This window comes from Odontesthes bonariensis, chromosome 24, assembly GCF_027942865.1.
Source record: "Odontesthes bonariensis isolate fOdoBon6 chromosome 24, fOdoBon6.hap1, whole genome shotgun sequence".
Taxonomy (NCBI): domain Eukaryota; kingdom Metazoa; phylum Chordata; class Actinopteri; order Atheriniformes; family Atherinopsidae; genus Odontesthes; species Odontesthes bonariensis.
In genome coordinates this window covers 20,904,589-20,926,860 of record NC_134529.1, presented here as the reverse complement: position 1 = coordinate 20,926,860, position 22,272 = coordinate 20,904,589, and the positions used below count along the sequence as shown (strand labels likewise).

The following is a 22,272-nucleotide window of genomic DNA, read 5'->3' as shown; positions in this document are numbered from 1 at the left end:
ATTTTATCCCTGATTTTAGTTGTACTTTGTAGCACTTTGAGATTTTTGCTAATGAAAAGTGCGTTACAAATTTGATTTATTATTATTATTATTATTAAACCAACACTGGGATCGTTTAGGTCAAACGGGAGTAAAGAGGTCCAAACTATTATTGCATACTAGTCTAGTTCTCTGGTTGCTTGTAAATTCTTCAACTCAAACGACCACTTATACTCTCAAGTTGTAATGAAAAGAGATACAAAAGCCTCTATAAGTTTCCATACCTTCCTGTGAACCAAAAGTGGTGTATAATTTTCAGTTCCCTTTCCTCAAAATGAGCTATTACCTCTGCAGAAACTCAAAAAAGACCCAGAAAATGAGGCTGAACCGTGGACGCTCAAACTTTCCCCTTCAAATACTTTACTTCTTTTCAAGGGCTCGGCCTGAAATCTGGAGCGATACATATCTCCCCTGCTGGAGACGCTGCTGCTCACTATCAGCACCCTTTCATCGAGCAACAGGCACCGGAGATCAGCCCTGTGTGCTCCAGCTTCCACTAGCTTTGCACGTATCTCCCCTTCCCTTTCTCAAGGTCAGATTAGCGTTGAGGGGCAGAGCATCGGCCGCGCGTGTGCGAAGGCATGAGCACAGCATAAAATCGGGGTTTTTCAGAGAGCAACTCCATTTGCTTGTATATGCATCCTGAGTAATTGCGTAAAAAGGCTGTTGATATGTGCAGAGAGCACTTTTAATTAGGTCTTGTTCGCACTCTCAGCAACAAGCTCCGGAGCACTTTAGGTACATTACGAAGCAATTTTTTTGTTGATTGGGAAATTAACGACCTCCTCTCCAAATTAGGAAGGCCACTGATGATGCTGCAGGTGCTGATGGGAGTTAATTTTTCCTCCCAGCATCCTGAATGGGATGTGTAATGTTCAAGTTGGAAAAAGTCCAAATGTGGAAGAGGGATTAGTATCTGAGACAGCCTGCCTGTTGATGTAAAGAGGCCCTGACTGCTCCCCCTGTCTCATTCGCTGCTGATGCATTTTCTGGCACTCGCACAGAACTGTGCACAAGCGTGCTGACTTTGACAAAACATAGGCTACGTTCGTCCACAAGAGTGCATCCTTCTCGCCATTTCGTTGTCTGTGTCAGTCTCATGTAAAACAGATGCAGGCGCAGAGGAGGTCAGGCCTGTGGGAACACCTGCATGCCTCCTTGTTGTCACTTGGGAAATAAGATGTGCTTAGATTTGGGTGTGAAACTGTAAATAAAACTGACAACCCTTCTTTGGGCAGTGCTGCCACCTAGTGCTGAATACATAAACTGAATTAATCAGATTTTCATGACATTGCACATTGCAATATTACTTCATCCTCTTTAAATTCATGGCAATTCCTGCATTGCCATAAATGCTGAACACAAAGCCACCTTTTCCTCCCCGAAGGCTACAACAGTGGCTTCCCTTCTTTACACTCTCAGTACCTGGAGTTTATTTAGCCCTCTTAAGCTGTGCAAGCCCTCTGCGAACCTCATGTGCACAAGTCTGATTCTTCACTCCTGGTGGCAAAGAGGAGCGCTGAAAAAAAGTGACAACACTGCAGAGGGGCCAGATAACATTGCCCACAGCTTCACAGATGCTAGGCTAAGGTCATTGTAGGGTTAAAGGCAATTAATAACAATAATAATTAGCTACTGAGTAGCATTGTAAAGTCTGTTTATTGTATTTTTGTACATATTGAGATTTTTTATTTTTTATTTTTTCCCTATCTTATTCTTATTCATCTTTTCTTTTTTTCTGTAATGAGAGCACTGCAACAAAGGAATTTCCCGCAAGGGATTAATAAAGTAATTCTGATTCTGATTCTGATTCTGATACATCAACAATAGCCTGGTTTCCTTTACCGTGTAATTTTGTGTTCATCATTTTCTCACACAGTAGACGGCTTTTTTTTAACACCTTTAAGCCCAAAGGTAGTGCAGCTAGTAAATGTCTAGACGGCAGAGAATATATGCACTAATGGCCAGTGAGGAGTAACCAGCTCAGCCAGCACACAGAGGCCCTCCACACCCGTCCACTAGAATTATGAATTAGATTTTTCCCAATATACAGAAACTCACATCCATGTAATTCAAACTGATTCCATTGATCAAACAGCTGCACATAGTAGCTCCATTGACATTCAGTGTGTAACCTTATTTGACAGGTAAGGGGTAAATGAAAATAAACTTGCACTCATTTAAGACCATCTCACTGCCTTCTAAAATCCAAGGTGACACAGAATAAAAAATTTTAAAAAAAGCTATATGAGCCTGTTAGATGAGTTGAAGGACTGCAGTGCAGCACTGAATAAACAAAGTGCCACAATGGGACTGCCACACTTTGTCAAATGTGCTGTGCCTCCGCAGTAAATGTCCTCTGGAGTATCTCAATTTGAGTGTGTGCATGTATAATATGCATGCAAATATGTGTGCATGCATGTGTGTGAGTGTGTGTGCGTGTGTGTGCGTGCATTCTCTGCACAGAGCCGGCAGTCTGCTGACCCACTTTGAGTTGTTTTCATTTCTTATTCTCTCCCCAGTAGTAGACAAAAGGCTCTTACTTTTCTCTCTCTTTTTAAAACTTATTCCAATTCGCCTCGCAGCATTTACCTGTTATAATTGTGACATGAATCATTTCAAGCAGGGAGGAGCTCAGCTTTAAGAGCAACTTCCCTGACATCAAATGATGATATTGCAAGTTTGCCCCATATCACGTTTTGACTGATACGAGTGGAACGTCAACTTCAGAGTGTTGCCTTGCAACACGAGATACTGTTTAAAGAAAGAATTTTTATTTCAACATCATAAATCAAGACTTGGATACAAGTGCTGAGATAACTGCACAGTTTTACAATCATACGGGTTTCTTGCTTAAAGCTGCAGTCTGCAACTCTATTTCAAGCATAATGCCTGGAACTGTCCGGGGATTCTGAAAGTAGTACATTAAATACCCCAATTACAAAATAGCAGACCGGACCGGTAAAAGGTAACCAATCAGGTTACGAGCTGGGCTCTGCTGCCTGTCAATCACCGATTGTGCACGCGCGATACAAGGTAGGCTCGTCCCCACGCTTATTTATCTAGAGACTATTGAACTTCATTACGGGCTAGTCTACTTACTGTGTCTTCCATGATCGCAAATGACAGGTGAGTTGATGAATGAGGAGTCGTGTACGCGCATCTGGCGTGCACGTAGACGTGCACGAGTTCTCATGTGTTTTGATGGGGTGGGACAGGAAGTTGAATAACTTTTTATTTTTCGGTTAAAAAATAAGCATTTATTGCATTTTCCGACTACGGAGGTCACCGTTTTCAACTTCAAGCGTTCTGATAGATCATGTAAACTCTTAAAATGCCAAAAATTAGGACTTTACGTATGACAACAACAAATCCTGCAGACTGCAGCTTTAATAGGTTTCACATTCTGACAAAACTAAATAGATCAGTGCGTCAAGTTTTTTAACACAAATGAAAAACTGCGAAACCAGTGAGAAAGTTAATTGGTTACATTTTCAATTTCAGACCACTTGAAATCTTATAAACATGAGTTCCCCTTAATTAGCTTGAACTGCTGTGAGTTCACTCAGCTCATTACATTGATCCTCTACAGAATTGTGAATATATTAGTTTCCCAACATTCACTAATTAAAGGTTCAATGTGTAAAAGGGCTTTTTCTCTGTCAAACAACACTGAGCAACTTCATTATATTTAGAAAATATAAGCAAATACAGAAATTCATGACAACAAGAAATAAGGTTGGGGTAAATCTTTATTGTCCTTTTGTTCACCTTCCTTCTACTTTTGGGAATTTGGGAACAGAATATGCTAAATGTTGCAGTTTTGCAAGAATAGTCCGTGTCCATTATTGCTGAACATCTGTTTTGAGCTGCTCAGCAGTCCAAAATCATTACTGTCTGATTTCCCTGTTTATGATGTGCCGTAAATTTTCAGTTGGAGACTGATCTGGACTGCAGGCGAGACAGTCGCACGCACGCTCCGTGTATATGAAGCCGCACTGTTGTGCTGAATGAGGTCTGGTACTGTCCCGCTGAAATAACCGTCTCCTGGGAAAAGACGATGCCTTGATGTCTCTTTAAATTCCAAAGTATGCCAGATCATCAGTGGTGCTTTCACAAATATGCTAATCGTCCTTGCCATGGAAACTGGTGCACCTGGAAAACATCACAGATGCTGGCTTTTGCACCGTTTACAGATAACAGCCTGGATGGTCTTGCACAGAACCCAACAAAGAACCCAACTTTTCTTCTGTCCTTATGTCCACCTGATATGAGCTATTCTATAATCCAAGTCAGGGTTGCAGAGGGGCTGAAGCCTACAGCTGGGATTGGGCAGCTGGGATTGGGCAACCACCACACTAGCATGCAGCCCCCAATATATAACAGTATAACCTATATAGAGCTTGTTTCAGTATTGATCACAGTGCCAGGATGGTTTCTAATGCAGAGCCACCTGATAACTTAAAGGTCACACACATCCATCTGTGGTTTCTGGCCTTAAGGGATGCACATATCTCGGCCCAACATCAGTATCAGTGGATATTGAGCTTCTTGACTAAAATCTAAGCTATCTGCAAATTAGCTGGCATCAACCAATGGCAGCGTAAATATTTATCTGGTGTGTCCTCGTTGTGTTGCTTCAAATTCTCCTTGAAACTGAGATTTATTTTATTTTTTTCAAAGAAGAATGGATCTCTGTGTATAAAAGGTTATATTTGTATGAATTGATTTTGGCTCATTCAAAGATTGTAGGCTGAAACACGTTAAAACACTCAAATTATTATCTTCAACAAAAGAAATTTCAAAATCAACTTCAATGCGCCGATGTGATTTCTCCATACTACCTGAGTCTTCTCACAGAATTATATTCTTTAAACGTCAAAAGTAAAATGATAGTAGATACAAGTTCTTTGCCGTGTTTACACCCACACCTGTCACCAATTAATCTGTTGATTGCAAAATCTTCTAGAACAATACGAGTTGCATTTTATATAAACCTTTCTGTTTTTCTTTGCATCTCTTCCAACTTTTTTGGAATGTGTTGCTGACATTCAAATCAGAGTTAGTGAGCCTGTGGAAAATGTCCCTTGTATTTGTGTCTGTTAAAAAAAGATCAAATTATCTTTTATACAATTTTACCTCCTTGTGTCCTGGTTCCTCGTGCCCCTAAAGTAGCACTGGAGGTGTGGTACAGTGAGGAATCTCAGGGCATGTGTCACCCTCCTCTGCTCCACTCTCGCTCCAGTCGCCGAGAGCATCCACAGAGCCAGTAGCTTTGTCACCTCCATGTCGGCTTGCATCAAAGCCCTTTGTAACAACCTCATATTAAGAAATAGAGCTAGCAGCGCTTATGTGCTCCCTCCGTGTCCTCATTGTGACAACTTCCGTTCCGTGGTCTGGCCTTAAGATGATGAGTGTATTCCATTCAATGCTGATTTACAGAAAAAGAGAATAAGCCTTCTCAATGGCCGTCGTCTCTCATTTCCAAATTCCATTCAAGCCTTTTTACCACGAATTTCCCATTTTGAAAGACAGGACGCTGCCACGGACGCTGCTCTCTGAGGGATATGACACGAGCATTCTTCTATCTTCCAAAAAACTGAATTCCTAACATCCTCTGTTATTTTCAAGGGAACACTCGTGTCTAAATCTAACTTGCAAACTCACTGGAGGGACATTTGAGCTGAGTGGTGAAAAGTGCCCTCGACATTAGTATTCTCGATCCTGCATGTCCAGGGAGAGGAAGCATGATGGTGTCAGGCTCCTCAATGTTAAATGTCAAGCACATAAAAGAAAAAAAGAGAGAAGCAGCACAATGATTGGGTTTATTAAAAGCGTTCTTGTCCCGTGCCACTGCCTGGTGATTGATTTCCTCTGACATGTCCCTTTACCCTGTGTCATATTAATAAACTATCTCTCTGCTGAGAGACTGACAGACTGCCTCCTCCACAGAGAAATACAGAGGGAAGAGAGGGACAAAAGATGGGAAGGGAGCAGAGACAGAGGGGAAACAGGGGAGAAAGAAAGAGAGAAAGAAAGAAGTCAATGGCTTCAAAAAGAACACACAAGTGAAAAATGGGACGACACCAGAACACCAGTCCTTCACAGCAGGGATGTCACTTTTATTGCTGATCATTATGGCAGGAGAGTCCGAGTCGAGATATTCATCACATTCATCATAACAGGAGAGTCTATTAAGGTGACGTTACATAACTCTTCTCCACCATGACAAAACTCCCTTGGCAAGCTTTTATATTTGCCACTTGTTCAATAGTCTGAAACAGCTTGGGGGTTTCCCCCTGGATCCATTTCTGCTGGCCTTTCTGTTTGTGCTGCTTCCTTGCTTTGCCGTTATAACTATATGGAATCAATAGTGTTGACAAAAACAGATATATCCAAGCAATGTTTAAACTACTGGTGTGAAGTTCTTGGTACAATCAAGAGGTTTCACCAGTACATTCGTCATTTTCTTTAAGCAGAAAAAAATCTAACTAACAACAACAGTATTTGCATGGGAATGCAGAGAGAAATTATTTCACTGTTTTTATATAATGAAGGTGTGCTCACAGTTTTTAAAAAAAAAAACAAAGTCATAAAAAGTTATATAATTTTACTCTAAATAGAAGCAGTTAAAGACAAAATTTTAGTGAATTTTCCGTCTTGATTTGTTAATCTAACCATGGCATTTATACCTGCCACTCAAACTAACAGCTGGATATACAGCAATGATGGCAATCAACACCTTCTCTCATCTCTGTTCTATTGGCAAACACTTTGATGGATTACTTTTTTGATAGATACTTTAGTAAATGCTTTAAGCAGTTGGCAAGACACAAGAGACTGTTGACAGTAATACCATCTCCAGAGAATGCATAATACGAGTCATTCACACATGCCCACTCCTTGTCACACTGCCGAGCCTTGCAGGGACGCTTGAAATGTTAAAGTTTTTTGCAACTCCTGTACCTCTCCTGTTGTAACATGTAAAAATGCAGCTCTTAAAAAAAGTCTTTCCCTGCTGATTTTGTAGTTCGCAAAAGAGATCATGTGTTTGTAGCAACACGCGAGTGAAAAGGCTTGAGATTTAATGACTCATGAAATAATATTATTTTTAACAAATATATTTGGTTATTTGTACTTTTATATGTAGAGCAGCACAACCCGGTTTCTCCTGCCATTTCTTACTTCTATTATTTTCAGCTCTATTCGGTTCCGGTCTATACTATTACTGCGCATGCCCAGTTTTTTTTTGCTAAGGAAGAAAGGAAACATGTCTCTGACGAGGTGAGTCCCTCAACAAGGCCTTGTGTGTTCAAAATTGACTAAATTGTTACCAGATGGTGTTTTCGCCATAAACTATGTATACATTAGTTTTAATACTTAACATCAATTTTTCTCGTCTGCCACGGTTCTATCGTTTCATTCTAGGCTAACGGTATTAACCATTGCTAGCTAGTAAAATGTCGTCAGCTAAACATTTAGCTTTAGCTAGCGTAGCAGCACGCAACAGGCGTTGCTATACAAACGAATCGATTGTTTAATTGTGTTGGGGGTTATTATGTTCTTCATTTTGATTCAGCAAAGTTTTAATGACATATGGCTTAACTGTTGGCTACATTTATAGCCTTCTCACCTGCTCAGATAGCGCTGTTATTACTCTTCAGGCTTTGCTAATCATTGTCATTAGCGGCTAATGCTAGTTTGGGCTTATGGCTTTTGGTCCACTATAAGAAAAAGTTAAACTTAAACAAACGACTCTTTTGTGTGCTAAGCTTTTTACCGGCGCCGACACAGCTGTCGCAAGACCAGCTGGAGGCAGAGGAGAGAATCCGGGCCCAGAAGTCCTACTCCACCGCCCTGGTTTCGTCCCGTAAAGACCCTCCTCCATACGGGAACAGAAAAGGCTGGGTGCCGCGCACACTTGAGGTAAATCCTATTGTCACAGTTATTTACGGTATTTGGGTTGCCTTCGGACAGATCTGCAATGTGTAGAAATGGATGTCGAATAATTCCCGGAAAAATTCTGTGTTTGTGAAGGACTTCGGAGATGGAGGAGCTTTCCCAGAGATCCATGTGGCCCAGTTTCCTCTGGAGATGGGCAGGAAGAAGAAGACGTCCAATGCCCTGGCATTGCAGGTGGATGCAGAAGGAAAGGTTAAATATGACGCCATCGCCAGACAAGGACAGGGGAAAGATAAGGTATTTGAATAAGCCTTTGCTTTAACAGAACAGTCAGAAAAGACCCTCTTAACTTGCTGTGTAAGTTTTGTGTCTATGCAAAAATAGGTAGCTGCTAATGTCTTCAACAAGTGGCATTGTACATCACAAAATCCAGACTGTTATGTTTAAACACCAGAAAGCAAATCTCATTGTCAGTTAAGATGACATTGTCTTCAGACAAAACCAGTGACTCTTCCGCTATTGTTTTTAAATGCTTGCATATGTCTGTACTGATTCATTTACTCTATGAAAAGATTAAGTTTGAGGTTTGGTCATTACCCACATGACACAAGAAGATGCGTTGGGTTTTCAGGGTTTGTTTGTCGTTTATAAGCATTTCTCCTCTTTCATTTTTGCAGGTGGTCTTCAGTAAGTACACTGACCTGCTTCCGAAGGAAGTTCTTAACGAAGACTCTTCAGAACTACGGAAGCCTGATGAGGAGGCTGTTCAGGAGGTGAGACGTTGTGCAAGTGCCGTGCGCTGAAAGACTGTCGAGACTTAATTGCAGGGTGCCTTCAAATTAAGCCATTGTTGGAGCTTTTACTTTGACTGCTAAAAGGTCATATAATCAATCTTTTGATTGATGATGTCATTGAGTGATTAGAAGCAACAGATTGTCATTACCTTTGTGTTGATTCCCTGTCATCAAAGCCTAACTCAGTTCGAACGGACCGGACGGGACATTCCGAATGCCTCAACTCCCTTTCAGCCTGTTAGAGCTCAGAGAATTTCTGTCTTTAAGAATCAAGAAGTTCAGATCCTAAGACTAAGACCTTAAGAGTTTTATCATTACGATCGCTGATAAAGTGGTTTTGACTGCCATGTGTTCAAACTTTAATTTGTTTACCAGTAACTAGGATAAAAGTGTTTATGATTATGGTTTTGTGTCCGTTGTAGCTGACAGAGAAGACCCGTGCTGCCCTGGAAAAGCAGGTGTCTCAAAAGATTGCCGCTGCCATGCCTGTAAGAGCTGCAGACAAACAAGCTCCTGCACAATACATCAGGTACGGATTTGAATTGGACCACGAACGCCACCATTTTTGACTTGTTTGACACATTCCACATTCCGACTGGAAATGTTGACTTCCAGTTTAAATATTACTTTGATGTCATACATTTGAAAGATGGGATGATAGGATTGAAGCTGGTGATTGTTGCCAGAACATTTTTCAGTCAGTGCTTGAATTTCACTCAATGTTTTTTAACAATTCAGGCAGCAAACTCATAATGTTTCCCGTCTCACACAAAGAAAACGAGACCTTCCTGGGGTACCGTGTCTGTTCAAGGCAGCACCGTGCTACAGTTTTTTTGTTTTAAAGGTATTAATGGTGTGCTTGAATTGTGTGTCTGCAAACGTCCCTGGGTTAATGGTGGTATAATGGAAGGGTGTGATGGTACACGAAATTCCCGCTGACAGAGTTTTTGTAATTGATTTTATTAATAGTACTGTACAGCGCCACCCACAACAAAAAACAATGCAAAGATGTATGCTCTCTGTGTCTTGTAGATACACCCCGTCCCAGCAGGGTGTTGCTTTCAATTCAGGGGCCAAACAGAGAGTGATCCGCATGGTGGAAATGCAGAAAGACCCCATGGAACCTCCTCGTTTTAAGTAAGTAAAAACATCTCCATCACAGTAGTTTTAAAACATGTCTGAAGAACACTTTCCCATTCTGTAATAAGGGTTCGTTGGTATTTCTGTTGTGTATCTTTGAATTAAGCATTAAGTAATGTTCCAAATGTTTATTTTAAGTCATTGAGAATGTTTTGGTTGCATGTTAATACAGACTTACAGAAGCGATTTCAGTTTGAATTGCACAGGCTCGAATTGTACAGCATGAATAAAACTGATATTGTTATGCAATCACCTTTTATCTGTTCACGGAGACGTCATTATCAACCCGCAATATTTAAAACCTGAAACATGGGGTGGTCGCAAAGATTTTTCAAAATATCTCATTTATGGCGGCCAACTCTTCGAAGGTGGAAATGAATGTAATGTGGATCAATGCGGGTTTCAGAATCAACAAGAAGATTCCTCGAGGACCTCCTTCACCGCCTGCCCCCGTCATGCATTCTCCGAGCAGAAAGGTAGAGTTGACAGAAATGCTCAAAGTATTCTGCTTTTCAGCCCTTTAACGTCGCACTGTACAGCAAAGGGAGATTGCTCCCACCTTGATTGATGGTTTATTTTGTTGTAGATGACAGTCAAGGAGCAGCAGGAGTGGAAGATTCCGCCATGCATCTCCAACTGGAAGAACGCTAAGGTAATGTGCCCCCAGAGTTAACCGGAATTTGAATGTGTTCTTTGTGCAGCTGTCAAGCGCCTGAACATTTTAAAGTTATGTACTATCACAATGATGCCTGATGGTTTTATTTCTATTTGCTGTGCTTGCTTGGACTCAGGGTTACACCATTCCTCTTGACAAACGTCTGGCTGCTGACGGACGGGGTCTGCAAACCGTCCACATTAATGAGAACTTCGCCAAGCTGGCCGAGGCCCTTTACATTGCCGATAGAAAGGTAACGCGATTGCAGGAGGTGGAATTTGAAATGCTTTTTTTTTTAGATTTGCTCTTTGTGTTTGAATTTGAATGGCGATTGTGTGTTTAGGCCAGAGAGGCTGTGGAGATGCGAGCCCAGGTGGAGAAGAAGATGGCTCAAAAGGAGAAGGAAAAGAAAGAGGAGAAACTCAGGGAGCTGGCCCAGATGGCTCGAGACCACAGGGCAGGGATCAAAAGCCACGGTGACAAAGGTGAGTCCTGAAGAGGGTATTTTTACGCTCTGTTATTCAAACATCTGTGACTGTGTGTATTTGTGGCATATAAAGGTGTGAGGTGGTCTCAGCCAATAGATCAGACTTGGTTATTTCTGCTTTTGCCGGTTTCAAAGCTGGAACGTGGGTGGTTTATTTTCAGGGTTCCCGCGGGGTCTTAAAAAGTCTAAAAATGTCTCAGATTTGAAACTTTAAATTTAAGGCCTTAGAAAGTCTTAAAAACGCCCAGACTTTCATCCAAGATCTTAAATTGAATATTTATAATATATTTATTTACTTATTTTATTTATTTATTTTTTCTTTTGTTTATTCCCGAGAAACGTTGGCCACATAAAATACACTTGAGTAAAACGCCGTAATCAGAAGTTGATTTTGTGTCGTCTCGTCTTTCTAAGGGGCTCTGATAACTGCCGGTGTTGATATAAGGTGATTAAAGTACAAATCCCTTAATAACTGCAGGCAAGAAATGGCTCGGTTTGTAAAAAAAACATGGAAACATTCGTAGAAAACACGGGAAAGTGGGTTTTCAACGTGGTTGATATCAGTGATTTTCACACTTCGGTCCCCGTCAATCGATACAAACCTCGCTGTAAACTTTGTAAGAGGAACATCCAGTTAGGGATCTTGGGTGTGAAAGAGTCTCACCTCAAGGTGGAGAAACACCAACTTGCCATAAAAAGCCTTCAGCGGGCTCAAGCTATCGCCCTTTTTTTTTCCCGCCACCCCCGACGTCTTTGTCTTCGTCAGTGCCCAGTCCCTCCGGACTCTAGCGCAGTGTCACTACCACTTCGGCTAACGTCCTTCGGGGTACGTTTGGAGCCAGTGAAACATCAAACAAGATTGCTTATATAGCGAGATTTGGCTTGGCAGACTTCATCAATAAAGAGCTGACATGCACAGGCATATTCAACCCAAATACATCTGCACTTTGTGCATTTTAGTGATATAAAACTACTCTTAAGTGCAACATATTGTTTGAACTTTCACAAACACATTGCAGGAATATGAAGATCCTGTCACACTGGTATCAGTGCATCCCTAAAAAAATAATTCATAATGGTCTTAAAGGGTCTTTAAAAGGTTTTATATTTAACTTACTGAAACCTATAAGAACCCTGTATTTATCTTAAGGAGAGAAACGGGAGCATCTTTGAATGACTGTAGATACAGAAGATTTACTTAAACTCTAAAAACTGAATTGATCTATTTTTGTATTTAACTTTTTATATTATGAATATTCTAGTTTGCTTCCTATGACAATATATATGGTTTCCTTGTCTTCTTTTTTTTTTTTTTTGCTTCCATTTGTTTCCTTGCACCTTTTGCCCCTCTTCTCATCCACCCCTCCCCCCCTCTCCTGTGGCAGGTGGCGAGGACAACGAAGCCAGGGAGCGTGACGTGATCCGCCACGACAGAAGGAAAGATAGGCAGCACGACAGGAACATTTCCAGGGCAGCTCCCGATAAGAGGTGCTGGACGCACACTTAAAACACACAACATGTAAACACAGCCACTCCGCTCCCTCTTAAGTAGACATACAGTTGCACGGATGCGCCGCTCGGTGCTGAATCTTTAACGAGGGCAGCAGTAATACTCAGCAAACACACCGAGATTCCTGCAGGGTGCTCGAGCAGTTCGTTATGTGCGACTATCCACAGACTGTTTGTGTGTGTTTGCGATGCATGATCTGTGTGTGTTTAAGTCTCTGAGTGCGCTGTCAGGTTGTCAGTTGATGGGGTTGGTGGGTCCCTGGAGAAAGTGAGAGCTCATTACAATCACTATTCCAGCTGTCGGAAAGCAGAGATCTTGTTTTCTTAAAAAAGTTACCTTTTACTTCTCTCTGACGTGGCTGTTTGCTGAAGGACACGCAGGATCTTTAAGTCACTAAGTACACAAGGAAAAAGTTTTTTTTTTTTTTTTTAAATTTTATAGTGATAATAGTCCTACACTCTGGTGTTGGTATCCCTTTGTTTTCATGTCATCGCTGGCGCTCGTGCTAACTACCTGTCTTTATTTCTCATTGTCTGCCCCAGGCCGAAACTACAGAGAGATCAGGACAGAGACATCAGTGAGCTCATCGCTCTGGGCAAACCCAACCCTCGTTCCTCCAGCGAAGCTCAGTACGACCAGCGGCTCTTCAATCAGAGCAAGGTCCGACCATTTCCATGCCTACTTTAATATATCAATCCAGACTCAGGCCATATTTGTTGGTTTAAGGGGGGGAATCTGCTCCATACTAAAATGTGGTGGGTTCGCTTCAACCTCCAGTGTTCACGACACGTTGAAGTCTCCAGTGTCTTGCTTGACATGGAAACATGGTGGTGAGGTTGAGTCGCGTATCAAACATGACATGTGGCTTTGAAAAACACTTAACCGAGACGCATCCCACGAGGTCGTTCCAAAGAGCAAGTTAATGGATGCATTTGCCGAAAGGACCTTAACAAAGGTTGTAGCTATAGCGCTTTGCACTCACTTTTCCCCGTCGTGTCTTTTCAGGGTATGGATAGTGGTTTTGCTGGCGGTGAAGACGATACATACAACGTGTACGACCAGCCGTTCCGCAGTGGAAAAGACATGGCGTCCAACATCTACAGGCCCAGCAAGAACATCGACAAAGACGCCTACACGGATGACTTTGACTCCCTTATGCGGAACAACAGGTACCACGGATTATTTTCTATCGTGTAACGCCTTCATTTTACTCATTTGTTCATCGACAGTATTGTATACCAGCTCGCATGTTTACCATGTTTACTACCAAGGAAAGTTTAGTGGGTGATGTTTCTCAGAGTCTTGATTAAATCTGGTGTGACAAATGGCAACAAATGAAAAGCAATGAGCAGTTTACTGGACCGTATTGCCATTGACAATTGAATTCACACAACCGGTGAAATCTAAAGGTTTATTTAGCACCTAACAAGACTAACCCCAAAGCACTTTTAAGACGACATCCAGCTCCCTGAAATGTACAAACCCACATCAGGAAAAGTTGGGACGGGGCGGTACGGGCGATTTAAAATAAATAAATTAGAGAGGGAGCCGTTTTCCCTCTGTTTGGCTTTCTTTGATTACATTGCAGACAATAACCCGCTGCACTTCAATTTATTTATTTAGAAATACATCTGTGAATTGAACTGTATTGTGGTGCTTGCCAAAGGTTTCCCTCTGTAACCCCTTCGTCCACGTATTTATATCAGCTGTTGATGGAGGACTGTTGTGTAAAAGCAGGAGCCTGGAACTCAGTAATGATGGTTCTTTCCCTGTGCGTTGCCAGGTTTGCTCCAGACAAAGAGTTCTCAGGCGCCGACCATAGTCAGAGGCGGGAAGGGCCGGTCCAGTTTGAGGACGATCCCTTCGGTCTGGACAAGTTCTTGGAGCAAGCCAAGCACCACGGCGGCTCGAAGAGGCCGTCCACCAGCAACCGCTCAAAGGACGACTACCACGACAAGAAACGCAGGAAGGAGTGAAAGCAGCTGGAGACGAAGTTTGTGTTTGACAAGCTGATGATTAGAGGGGAGTCACATCGCTCTCTCTCTGTGGCTCAGTGAAGCTGTACTATACATAAAAACTGATTTTTGTCATCTCTCGGTATGAAATAGGTTAGGGGGGGATTCTGTTGTCCCTTCTTTTTTTTTCTTTTTTTTTTTCCCCACACTTGTCACTTGGCTCCTATAATCTAATCTTTGAACTTCCATGTGTCAAGTTGAACGGGATAGAAATGGACAAGCTAAATATAACAGAAGCGAGTTAAAATGCTAATAGTGTAAGCTCCGCATTATTCTGTACAGCGCAGCCAGTGTTCTTGCAGATGTGCTCTGTAATATAGTGACATTAAAGCTTTACAAAACCCCAGCAGGAAACCCAACAGGAACTGTTACTGTTTATTATTTACCATTTTCCCCCCTCACTTCCTCTTTTTCTTTTCGTGAGCGCCGTTTTATTTAAAACCCTGTTGTATTTGGATGAGCGCAGTCCGTCAGATATGTACAGTGACAAACTTATCTGGAGCATTTAAAGCAAAACCAGCTTTAAAAATCTTGTACATTACTACCAACTGAATAAATTTCATAGTGTCTAAATGGAGTTTCTTTCTTACCGAGTTTAAAGACATTCGTATTTACAGATCCTGAAATTCTCACCTGTCGCCTTCTTCCTTCCCGTCAGCTTTTCCAGTCCAGGAGTTGCTTAAACAAAAACTTGTATTACACAGTGGAAAGTTCATTAGCTTTGTAATTGTTGTAGTTTTGTCTTAGTAGATTCCCATTACTTTATTCATTTCCCGAGTAATGCGGCCCATTACAACGGATGATTAAATGTCTGAAGTGCATTCAGATAAGCCATCAATTACAAAGCCTGAGTAGTTGCACTTTTTTCTTCTTTTTTTTTTTCTTCTAGAAACTGGTCCTGCAATTTATGCAACGATTACACCAGAGCTAGTCCAATTAATTACAATTAATCATGATTCATGCAGCCTGACAGTTTTATTTTCCCATGCTTTGGAGAGTAATCACCATGACATTACACAGCTCAGCAAGCTCAAAAATCTGCACCGAGCCATTCTTCAGTCATGCCTCAGTAGGGCCGAGACAGTTGTTACGTGAACAAGATTTATGTTTCCATGAGTGGTGGTGTTGCGTTTTGTGTTGGTGCCGTGTTCTGAACTCGGCTGCAATGTTTTGCTGCCTTTGTTTTTCCCACCACTACCTGAGAAATGATGCCTTTGAGCCATGCCTGCTCAGGAGGGCGAAGCGCGACGGCTGTGTTGTCGCTCCGGCTTCTCCGGTGCGCTCTGTGTCGACGGGTCTCCAAATCAGGCACAACATCCAAACCACAAACGGGTGAATAACGTCGATCCTATCAGTGAAATGCAACCTTGAGTTTTGGGCTGTTTCTGTGGAGAATGGGTTGACCCATGACACCCAGCTAACATTAACAGACCAGTAACCACCCAAATGAGAGCAGTCTGCCCCACCAAGAACTGACATGACGAAAGGCTAAAGGTGTTAAGGCTTTGGATGCATTCGCAGGAGTTATGGCGCATACAAAACTAAAACACAAGCTACCAGGCAGGCTGTGTGAACAACCAGACTTTTTTTTTAAAAGGAGAGTAAATCTTTGAGGCCTGCTCTCTCTGTGTAGAATCTGTTCAGACTTCAAAGCCAGAAAGAATCTAAGCCAAACTAAACCAAATTTCGTCGGAAATTCCTACTTGGCACAATTCCTGCATGTCCCTCAGGTGATGAAAGCCAACCTTGTTTACCGGAGTTGTAATATTCATCAGTCTGCCTAACATTTGATCTTAGCAAAAAATCATGAAATCATAATGAATTTGATACATTATGAAGATCCTTTTAATTATACAAGTCCCAGAATTGTAAATGCAATAATTATTTCAGCTACACTACGCTGTTACTCTGTCAGGAGGCCCTTTGTTTTCCTTTCAAAATGCCTGGGCTCGTCTTCCTAACAGTCCGATCTGTTGCAGGAATGGTCACTAACAATAAAAAAAAGAAAACTGTATGAAGACATGGCTAATGGATATAAAAATACTTAATGGGCGCAGCGGAGTAGAAACCAGCCAAGAATGAATGAAAGTGTAACAGATAACAACTTTAAATTAATTATTTTCACTGTTGGAGATCAAAGTCAAAACAACTCTCACTGCCTGTTGGGTCAGAGCAAAAAGCACTTTGAAGCAGACAACTTTCTCTCTGCCTCCTATCCTCCAACTATGGAGTCTGGCAAAAACATTTATCCTTCACTCAGCTGCAGCACAGCGGCTCTGAAGTGGTTGGACAACCACCCACTGTTGTGTCGAAGGAAGCTGACATGTTCAAAAGTTAGCTGCTTGAAAACGGTAATGTGATTTAGGAACACCGGGCTTTATTCTTTAAGGCCTGGTGGGAAGCAGTCAGTGGGACACATGCCAGCTTAGCGTAACTCAATCATAAGAGGAGTCATAATTGTTGCACGTGTGAAAAAGTTCTTGCAAGTGGACAAAAAAAATGTTTTAAAAAGGTTGCAGAGGCCGCCTCAATCAGTCCAAGCTTTTCTACTTAGCGGGTTTTCTATCTCAAAAACAGAAGGAAAGATCAGCCTGCGTTGGTGCTCGGCTTATTGCTGAGCCACCGAAGACAGCTTGATAATGGGTCTCCACTCAGTTGTTGTCTGCCTTTATAAATGTGAACAGAGGAAGATGAATGAGATTCTTTATTCACGAAGGTAAGAGGAAATTGGTTCTTTGGCACTGCCTTTGTGTGCTGTTCGATGTAAACCGTGAACATATTGTTTGGGCCGTAATGGAATTCCCTGGTCCCAGACAAGAGGCCATGATGGATAGCTCCTTATCTCTGCTCCACAAGCAAATAAAGCAAGAAATAATAAACTATATTGAGTTGTTGCAGCACATCGTTCCACTGTTTGGACTTGAAGGAGGATAGCTTTGGTTTATTCTAAGACGCCTTTTGTGATATTTCACCTTCATTCCTCTGTGCGGTGGCAGCAGAGCCAGAAGTTGGGTGATCAATTTCATCACTGATGGACCTGTTGAAGATGGCGGCCAGAGAGAGAGAGAGAGAGAGAGAGAGAGAGATCTAATCTCTTTCACAGTTTTTCTTTTCTCTCTTCTTAAAGTATCAAAAGTTGCTGTGTTGAGGCAGTTATTCCTTCACAGTTAGCCATTGTGCCACCGCTGGCAAGGATGTAAAAATGGCCGAAAGCTGAGTTCATTTACCAGACACAACAGCCTATTGTTTTCACCTGGTGAGTCATAGTGTGTGTTTCTCATGCTGAGACACGAATGCACTTATAGCAGGGTGACTCGTTGATATTCATAATCTGATTGGCGGGTAAATTGTGAGCAGAAAAGAAACTTTACTGCTATGCAGCTGACATTGACTAGGGTTCGAATAGGGTTGCGGTCAAACCCATGCGTATTCTCTGAGGCAGAAGCCAATCACAGTTCAACTATTTGCATCCAAAGACACCCTGACACGTACCACCCAGAACCAAAGTGAAGCTGACATTTATCTGAAAGCAGATACAGACATGCAGAAGTGATACAAGTTGAACCTGCTGACTGAAAGGCTTGTTTTAATATTTTGTCGTATTCCAAGACACCGTGTCACTACACGAATGTCCTGCAGTTGAGAAAGCTCTGTGGCAATTGAGCAACTGTCTAATGCCGGTCTAGTGACCGTGTGCAAAGATCCACAGCATAGCAACTGCTCAAACTGTTGTGACATCTTTGAGATTCGAGGCGTTTTGGATGGCAAAAAAAGTCCCCTCCTCTCACGGCGCCCCTTCTGAGCAATTTTCAACTTTGTCCACGGTGGGTAAGAAACTGATTTCTCATGAGTACAACCCAAAATAAGTTGGGACGCTGTGTAAAATGTATCTCAGCCCTAAAACGCTCCAGGGCAGGGCCAGGAATGCACATAACAAAGGCTTGTACACTTCCCACCCACCTCTGTCAGAAGCACATAGTTTTGAGGTAAAATCTTTTGCTCATAATGACTAACCCACGAAGAATGATCTCCTAGCTTTTCAGTTCCTTTTCTCAGTGGACCATTTTATTGTCATTTAGCTTGTTGTCTTGGTTTTAGCTTTTAAGACAAAGTTGAAAGTCCACTCCTAACCCCTTAACGCCTGAATTTATATAGCTGTATATAAAAAAATGTTTTGTGTGTGTTTTAGCCTTTAAGTAGAAGGTAAATAATGCTGAGATTATTAATTTCACTTTTGCACAAAAAATAAATAGAATTTTTGGTATTGGGGGAATAAAGATGCTATCTCAGCTGGTTGATTGAGTCAAAAGGTTTGTAGCATATATGCAACAATAGGCGTTGAGGGGCTAAACATAGGTGTGTATTCACAAAAACAGACAAAAATACAACTAAAAGGAGAATTAATCCAGGTGGAAACACCAATGGATTAAGAAATAGATACCAAAAGAATATGTTCCTTACATACTGGGTTTTGGCATTTTGCCAATACGTTAGCCATCACTTTATAAAGTGATAACATATGAGTTTTGTGTTTAAAGTTTGTTCCTGTGGCGTTATTTGAAAGATTAATTTCTGCTTTTTGTCTTAGTTACCTTTAACCACATTCATGATTAAAAACACGGTCTAACTTGAGACATTTTCTTAATACTACATTCTGCACACTGTATGCACAAGTGTGTGTTTATTGTGTGAACACAGCATAAAACACCGCAATCTGGAAATGAAATCTGTCAAACCTGGATTCACCACACCTGAGCAACCAGTCTTTCTGCTGTCACTCAGTCGCTTTCTTATCATTAGTTCCTCACCTGTGCATATATGCAGGCCGGAATTCATTCATCATTATACCAGCAGTCAAGAGCTGGACAGAGTCTACTGCACTCTGTGAAATAGTCTGCTTGTCAATCTGTCTGTTACGCCTGCCTTCCCTGATTCCCGGAGAGAAGAATCCCTCCTCTCTTGAGTGGCTTCCAATATGGATAATCTTTTACACAGGGATGATTTAGACAGGTGCAACAGTCTCTAATGGTCCTGTCAGTAAGAATTCAGCCTTCCTGCTTCACACTGCCAACAGGGCCTGCCCGACTGCAGGAGCAGTGCACAACGACTGCTTTGGGATTTTCAGTGTCAGGAACTGATTAATGCCTCGGCCAGTGTCTTTATTTGAGAAAAGAGCTGCAGAGAAAGTATCTTACATTGAGATTGAGCTGCTCGAGTTGCCTATATATACACACACAAACACTATATACTTGTTTTCTAATACTCATTTATATGGTTACTTGTGTACTATTGTGATTTCATCATTTGTAATTTACCGCATTTAGATGCGACTGAAGTATGAAAAATGGCTGCTTGCCGAGACTTCATGTAGCGATGGGTCTTAATAGGCTGTCAGGGGAGTATGAGGAGAAATTGGTTCTCCTGGTGATTTCATTAGATGACATCAAAGCAGGGAAATTGCAACAGAGGGCAGGAATGCATCTTCAGAGAATAGGAAATAATATGGCATTTGAAGATTACTGTAAAAGCATAATCTGTGACACGGAGGCACTGCAGTTACAATACTATTACAGATAATTATGTTGGGATAGATGGCCACATTCACTGATAATATTTAGATTATGATGCATTAGAAAGCAAAGAGTTTTGTGGATCTTCCTGTCAATTTTAGAGGTTACGTTTTGAGTATGTCTGGATTAATGCAGGTGTTCATTAATCTTGGCAAAATGAAGCTGCTTAGGGCCTTTCAAGACCTGATATGACTCATGCAAGCAATAAATTACAGACTATGTTCTCTCTGTCTCTGGGCACATTGTGAGAATGGATCGCTTCTGATTTCAGTGCAGCAGAAGTGGAGAACACTGGAGCCAAAACAACCTCTTTATTTGTTTATGTAACAATATAGCTTTGTATAGCTGGGTACTGGAAACTGAACTGTGATTTTTTTTTTCTGCTGTAGCAGGAGGTCACATGTATCACAAATAGAACTGTCGCGATTTACAATTGAATCGCATTAATTTAAGGCAATCCAGATCGTGGTTGCATAATCGTCTTCTTTTACTTATTTGAAAACAGATGGGTGGAACTGGAAAAAATTATATTTCTACATCGTTTTCAAACATTAAATTGAGCTAACTGTGTGACAGCTAGAGTCAAAAATTATTATTGTATGGCAGTGGCCTAAAAATGAAGAATTCAACTGCTAATCGCAATAATCACCAGACAAATAATCGATGACACTAAAATTTCATAATTGCGACTAATGTGCATCACAAAAATACACTTGTATACAATCCCAATGTCAAAAGGGCTGGATGCTGTGTGAAATATACATAAAAGCAGAACCCAAATTCAAGCTGCTCATGCTGGGTCTTTTGTCGTATCTGTGTTTCATGGCGTGCCAAATGTTTTCAGTTGGTGAAAGGTCTGGACAGCAGGCCGGCCAGTTCTGCACCCTTGCTTCTACAAAGCCATGCTGTTGGAAGAGATGCTGTTTGTGGTTTAGCATTTAGAACATTGATATCAAAATAAAATTAAGAAAACTGATTATTTGGACAAATTTGGCTAACAACCCCAGATGATGTGAGGATTGCATCAGTCCTGCATGTATAGAACTAGATTCAAAATGTATACATGCAAACATGCTGGCTGTCTTTCTTAAATATACAAGACCTTTCTTGAAAAACATGCAATCTGGATGGGAATATATGTTACTCTTAAACCTATATACCTTTTAGCATTGTTTTCGCTTTTCCAGATGAGTCCTAGAAATGAGGGCTTTTGAAATGAGCGCTTATAATAAGCTGCATGTTCTCTCTCCTCTTCACTGCAGAGGAAGCAGCATCCACGATTTCCAAAAACGTGTTTTACATTTTGATTTGCCTGACCAAAAGAACAATTTTCCACTTAGCCTTAGTCCTTTTTTATTGAGCTTTGACCCTAAGAAGATGGTGGTGTTTCTTTATCATTTTTAAAATAGGGCTTCGTCTTTGCGCGATAGAGCTTTAACCTGTGTTTGTGGATGGCACAGAAGACTTGTGTTCACAGACAGTGGTGTCTGGAAGCGTTACTAAGCCCATGCAGAGATTTCCGTGACAAAATCATCCCTGTTTTTAATGCTGTGCCTGAAGGCCTGAAGATAAGGTGCATCCAGTATTGATTTTAGTCGGTTTACTTCATGCTCAGAGATGTCTCAAGATTCTCTGAATATTTCGATGATATTATGTTGGCTACTGTAGTTGATTTAATTCAAAGTCTTTCAAATCAGCATTCATGCACATCCCAGTGCAGATTCAATTTTTTTTTTTTTTTTTACAGATTGACCAACCTCTGTCCATCTTTGCCTCTCTAAGATGCTATTTTTTTTAATGCCAAATCACGTTACTGACCTGTTGCCAGTTAACATAATTAGTTGCAACATGCTCCTCCAGCTGTTTCTTCTTAGTACCACTTATATGTCAGTCCAATGTTGACCCCATTCCAACTCTTTTGAGGCGTATTACTAGAATGAGTTTTCTAAGTAGTTTGCTCTATCAGTGTGATCGTTTCCGGACTTTTGTTGAGTTGAAAACCATGTACATGTAGCCCTCAATTTTTCAATTTATTGTAAATTTCAACATTTGAGAATGGCCCCCTGACCTAAGGAGTGCCATCTCTGATCAAAACTTTTTTAGTGTTGAGAGAAGGAAATGTTAACTTTGTGATAAAGATATTGCAGCTGCTTTAAAAAA

At 41.3% G+C, this 22,272-nt stretch overlaps 1 protein-coding gene across 1 annotated transcript; it reads left to right on the top strand.

Annotated features, from left to right (window-relative positions):
• The first annotated feature begins 7,275 nt into the window (after positions 1-7,275).
• On the top strand, positions 7,276-15,115 carry snw1 (SNW domain containing 1). Its single transcript, XM_075459184.1, has 14 exons — positions 7,276-7,323; positions 7,812-7,965; positions 8,077-8,238; positions 8,619-8,714; positions 9,158-9,264; positions 9,768-9,872; positions 10,282-10,351; positions 10,462-10,527; positions 10,667-10,783; positions 10,874-11,015; positions 12,403-12,505; positions 13,070-13,187; positions 13,533-13,696; positions 14,311-15,115. Exons 1-14 carry the CDS (start codon positions 7,310-7,312, stop codon positions 14,501-14,503), a joined length of 1,611 nt encoding a protein of 536 aa, XP_075315299.1. The 5' UTR covers positions 7,276-7,309; the 3' UTR covers positions 14,504-15,115.
• The last annotated feature ends 7,157 nt before the right edge of the window (positions 15,116-22,272 follow it).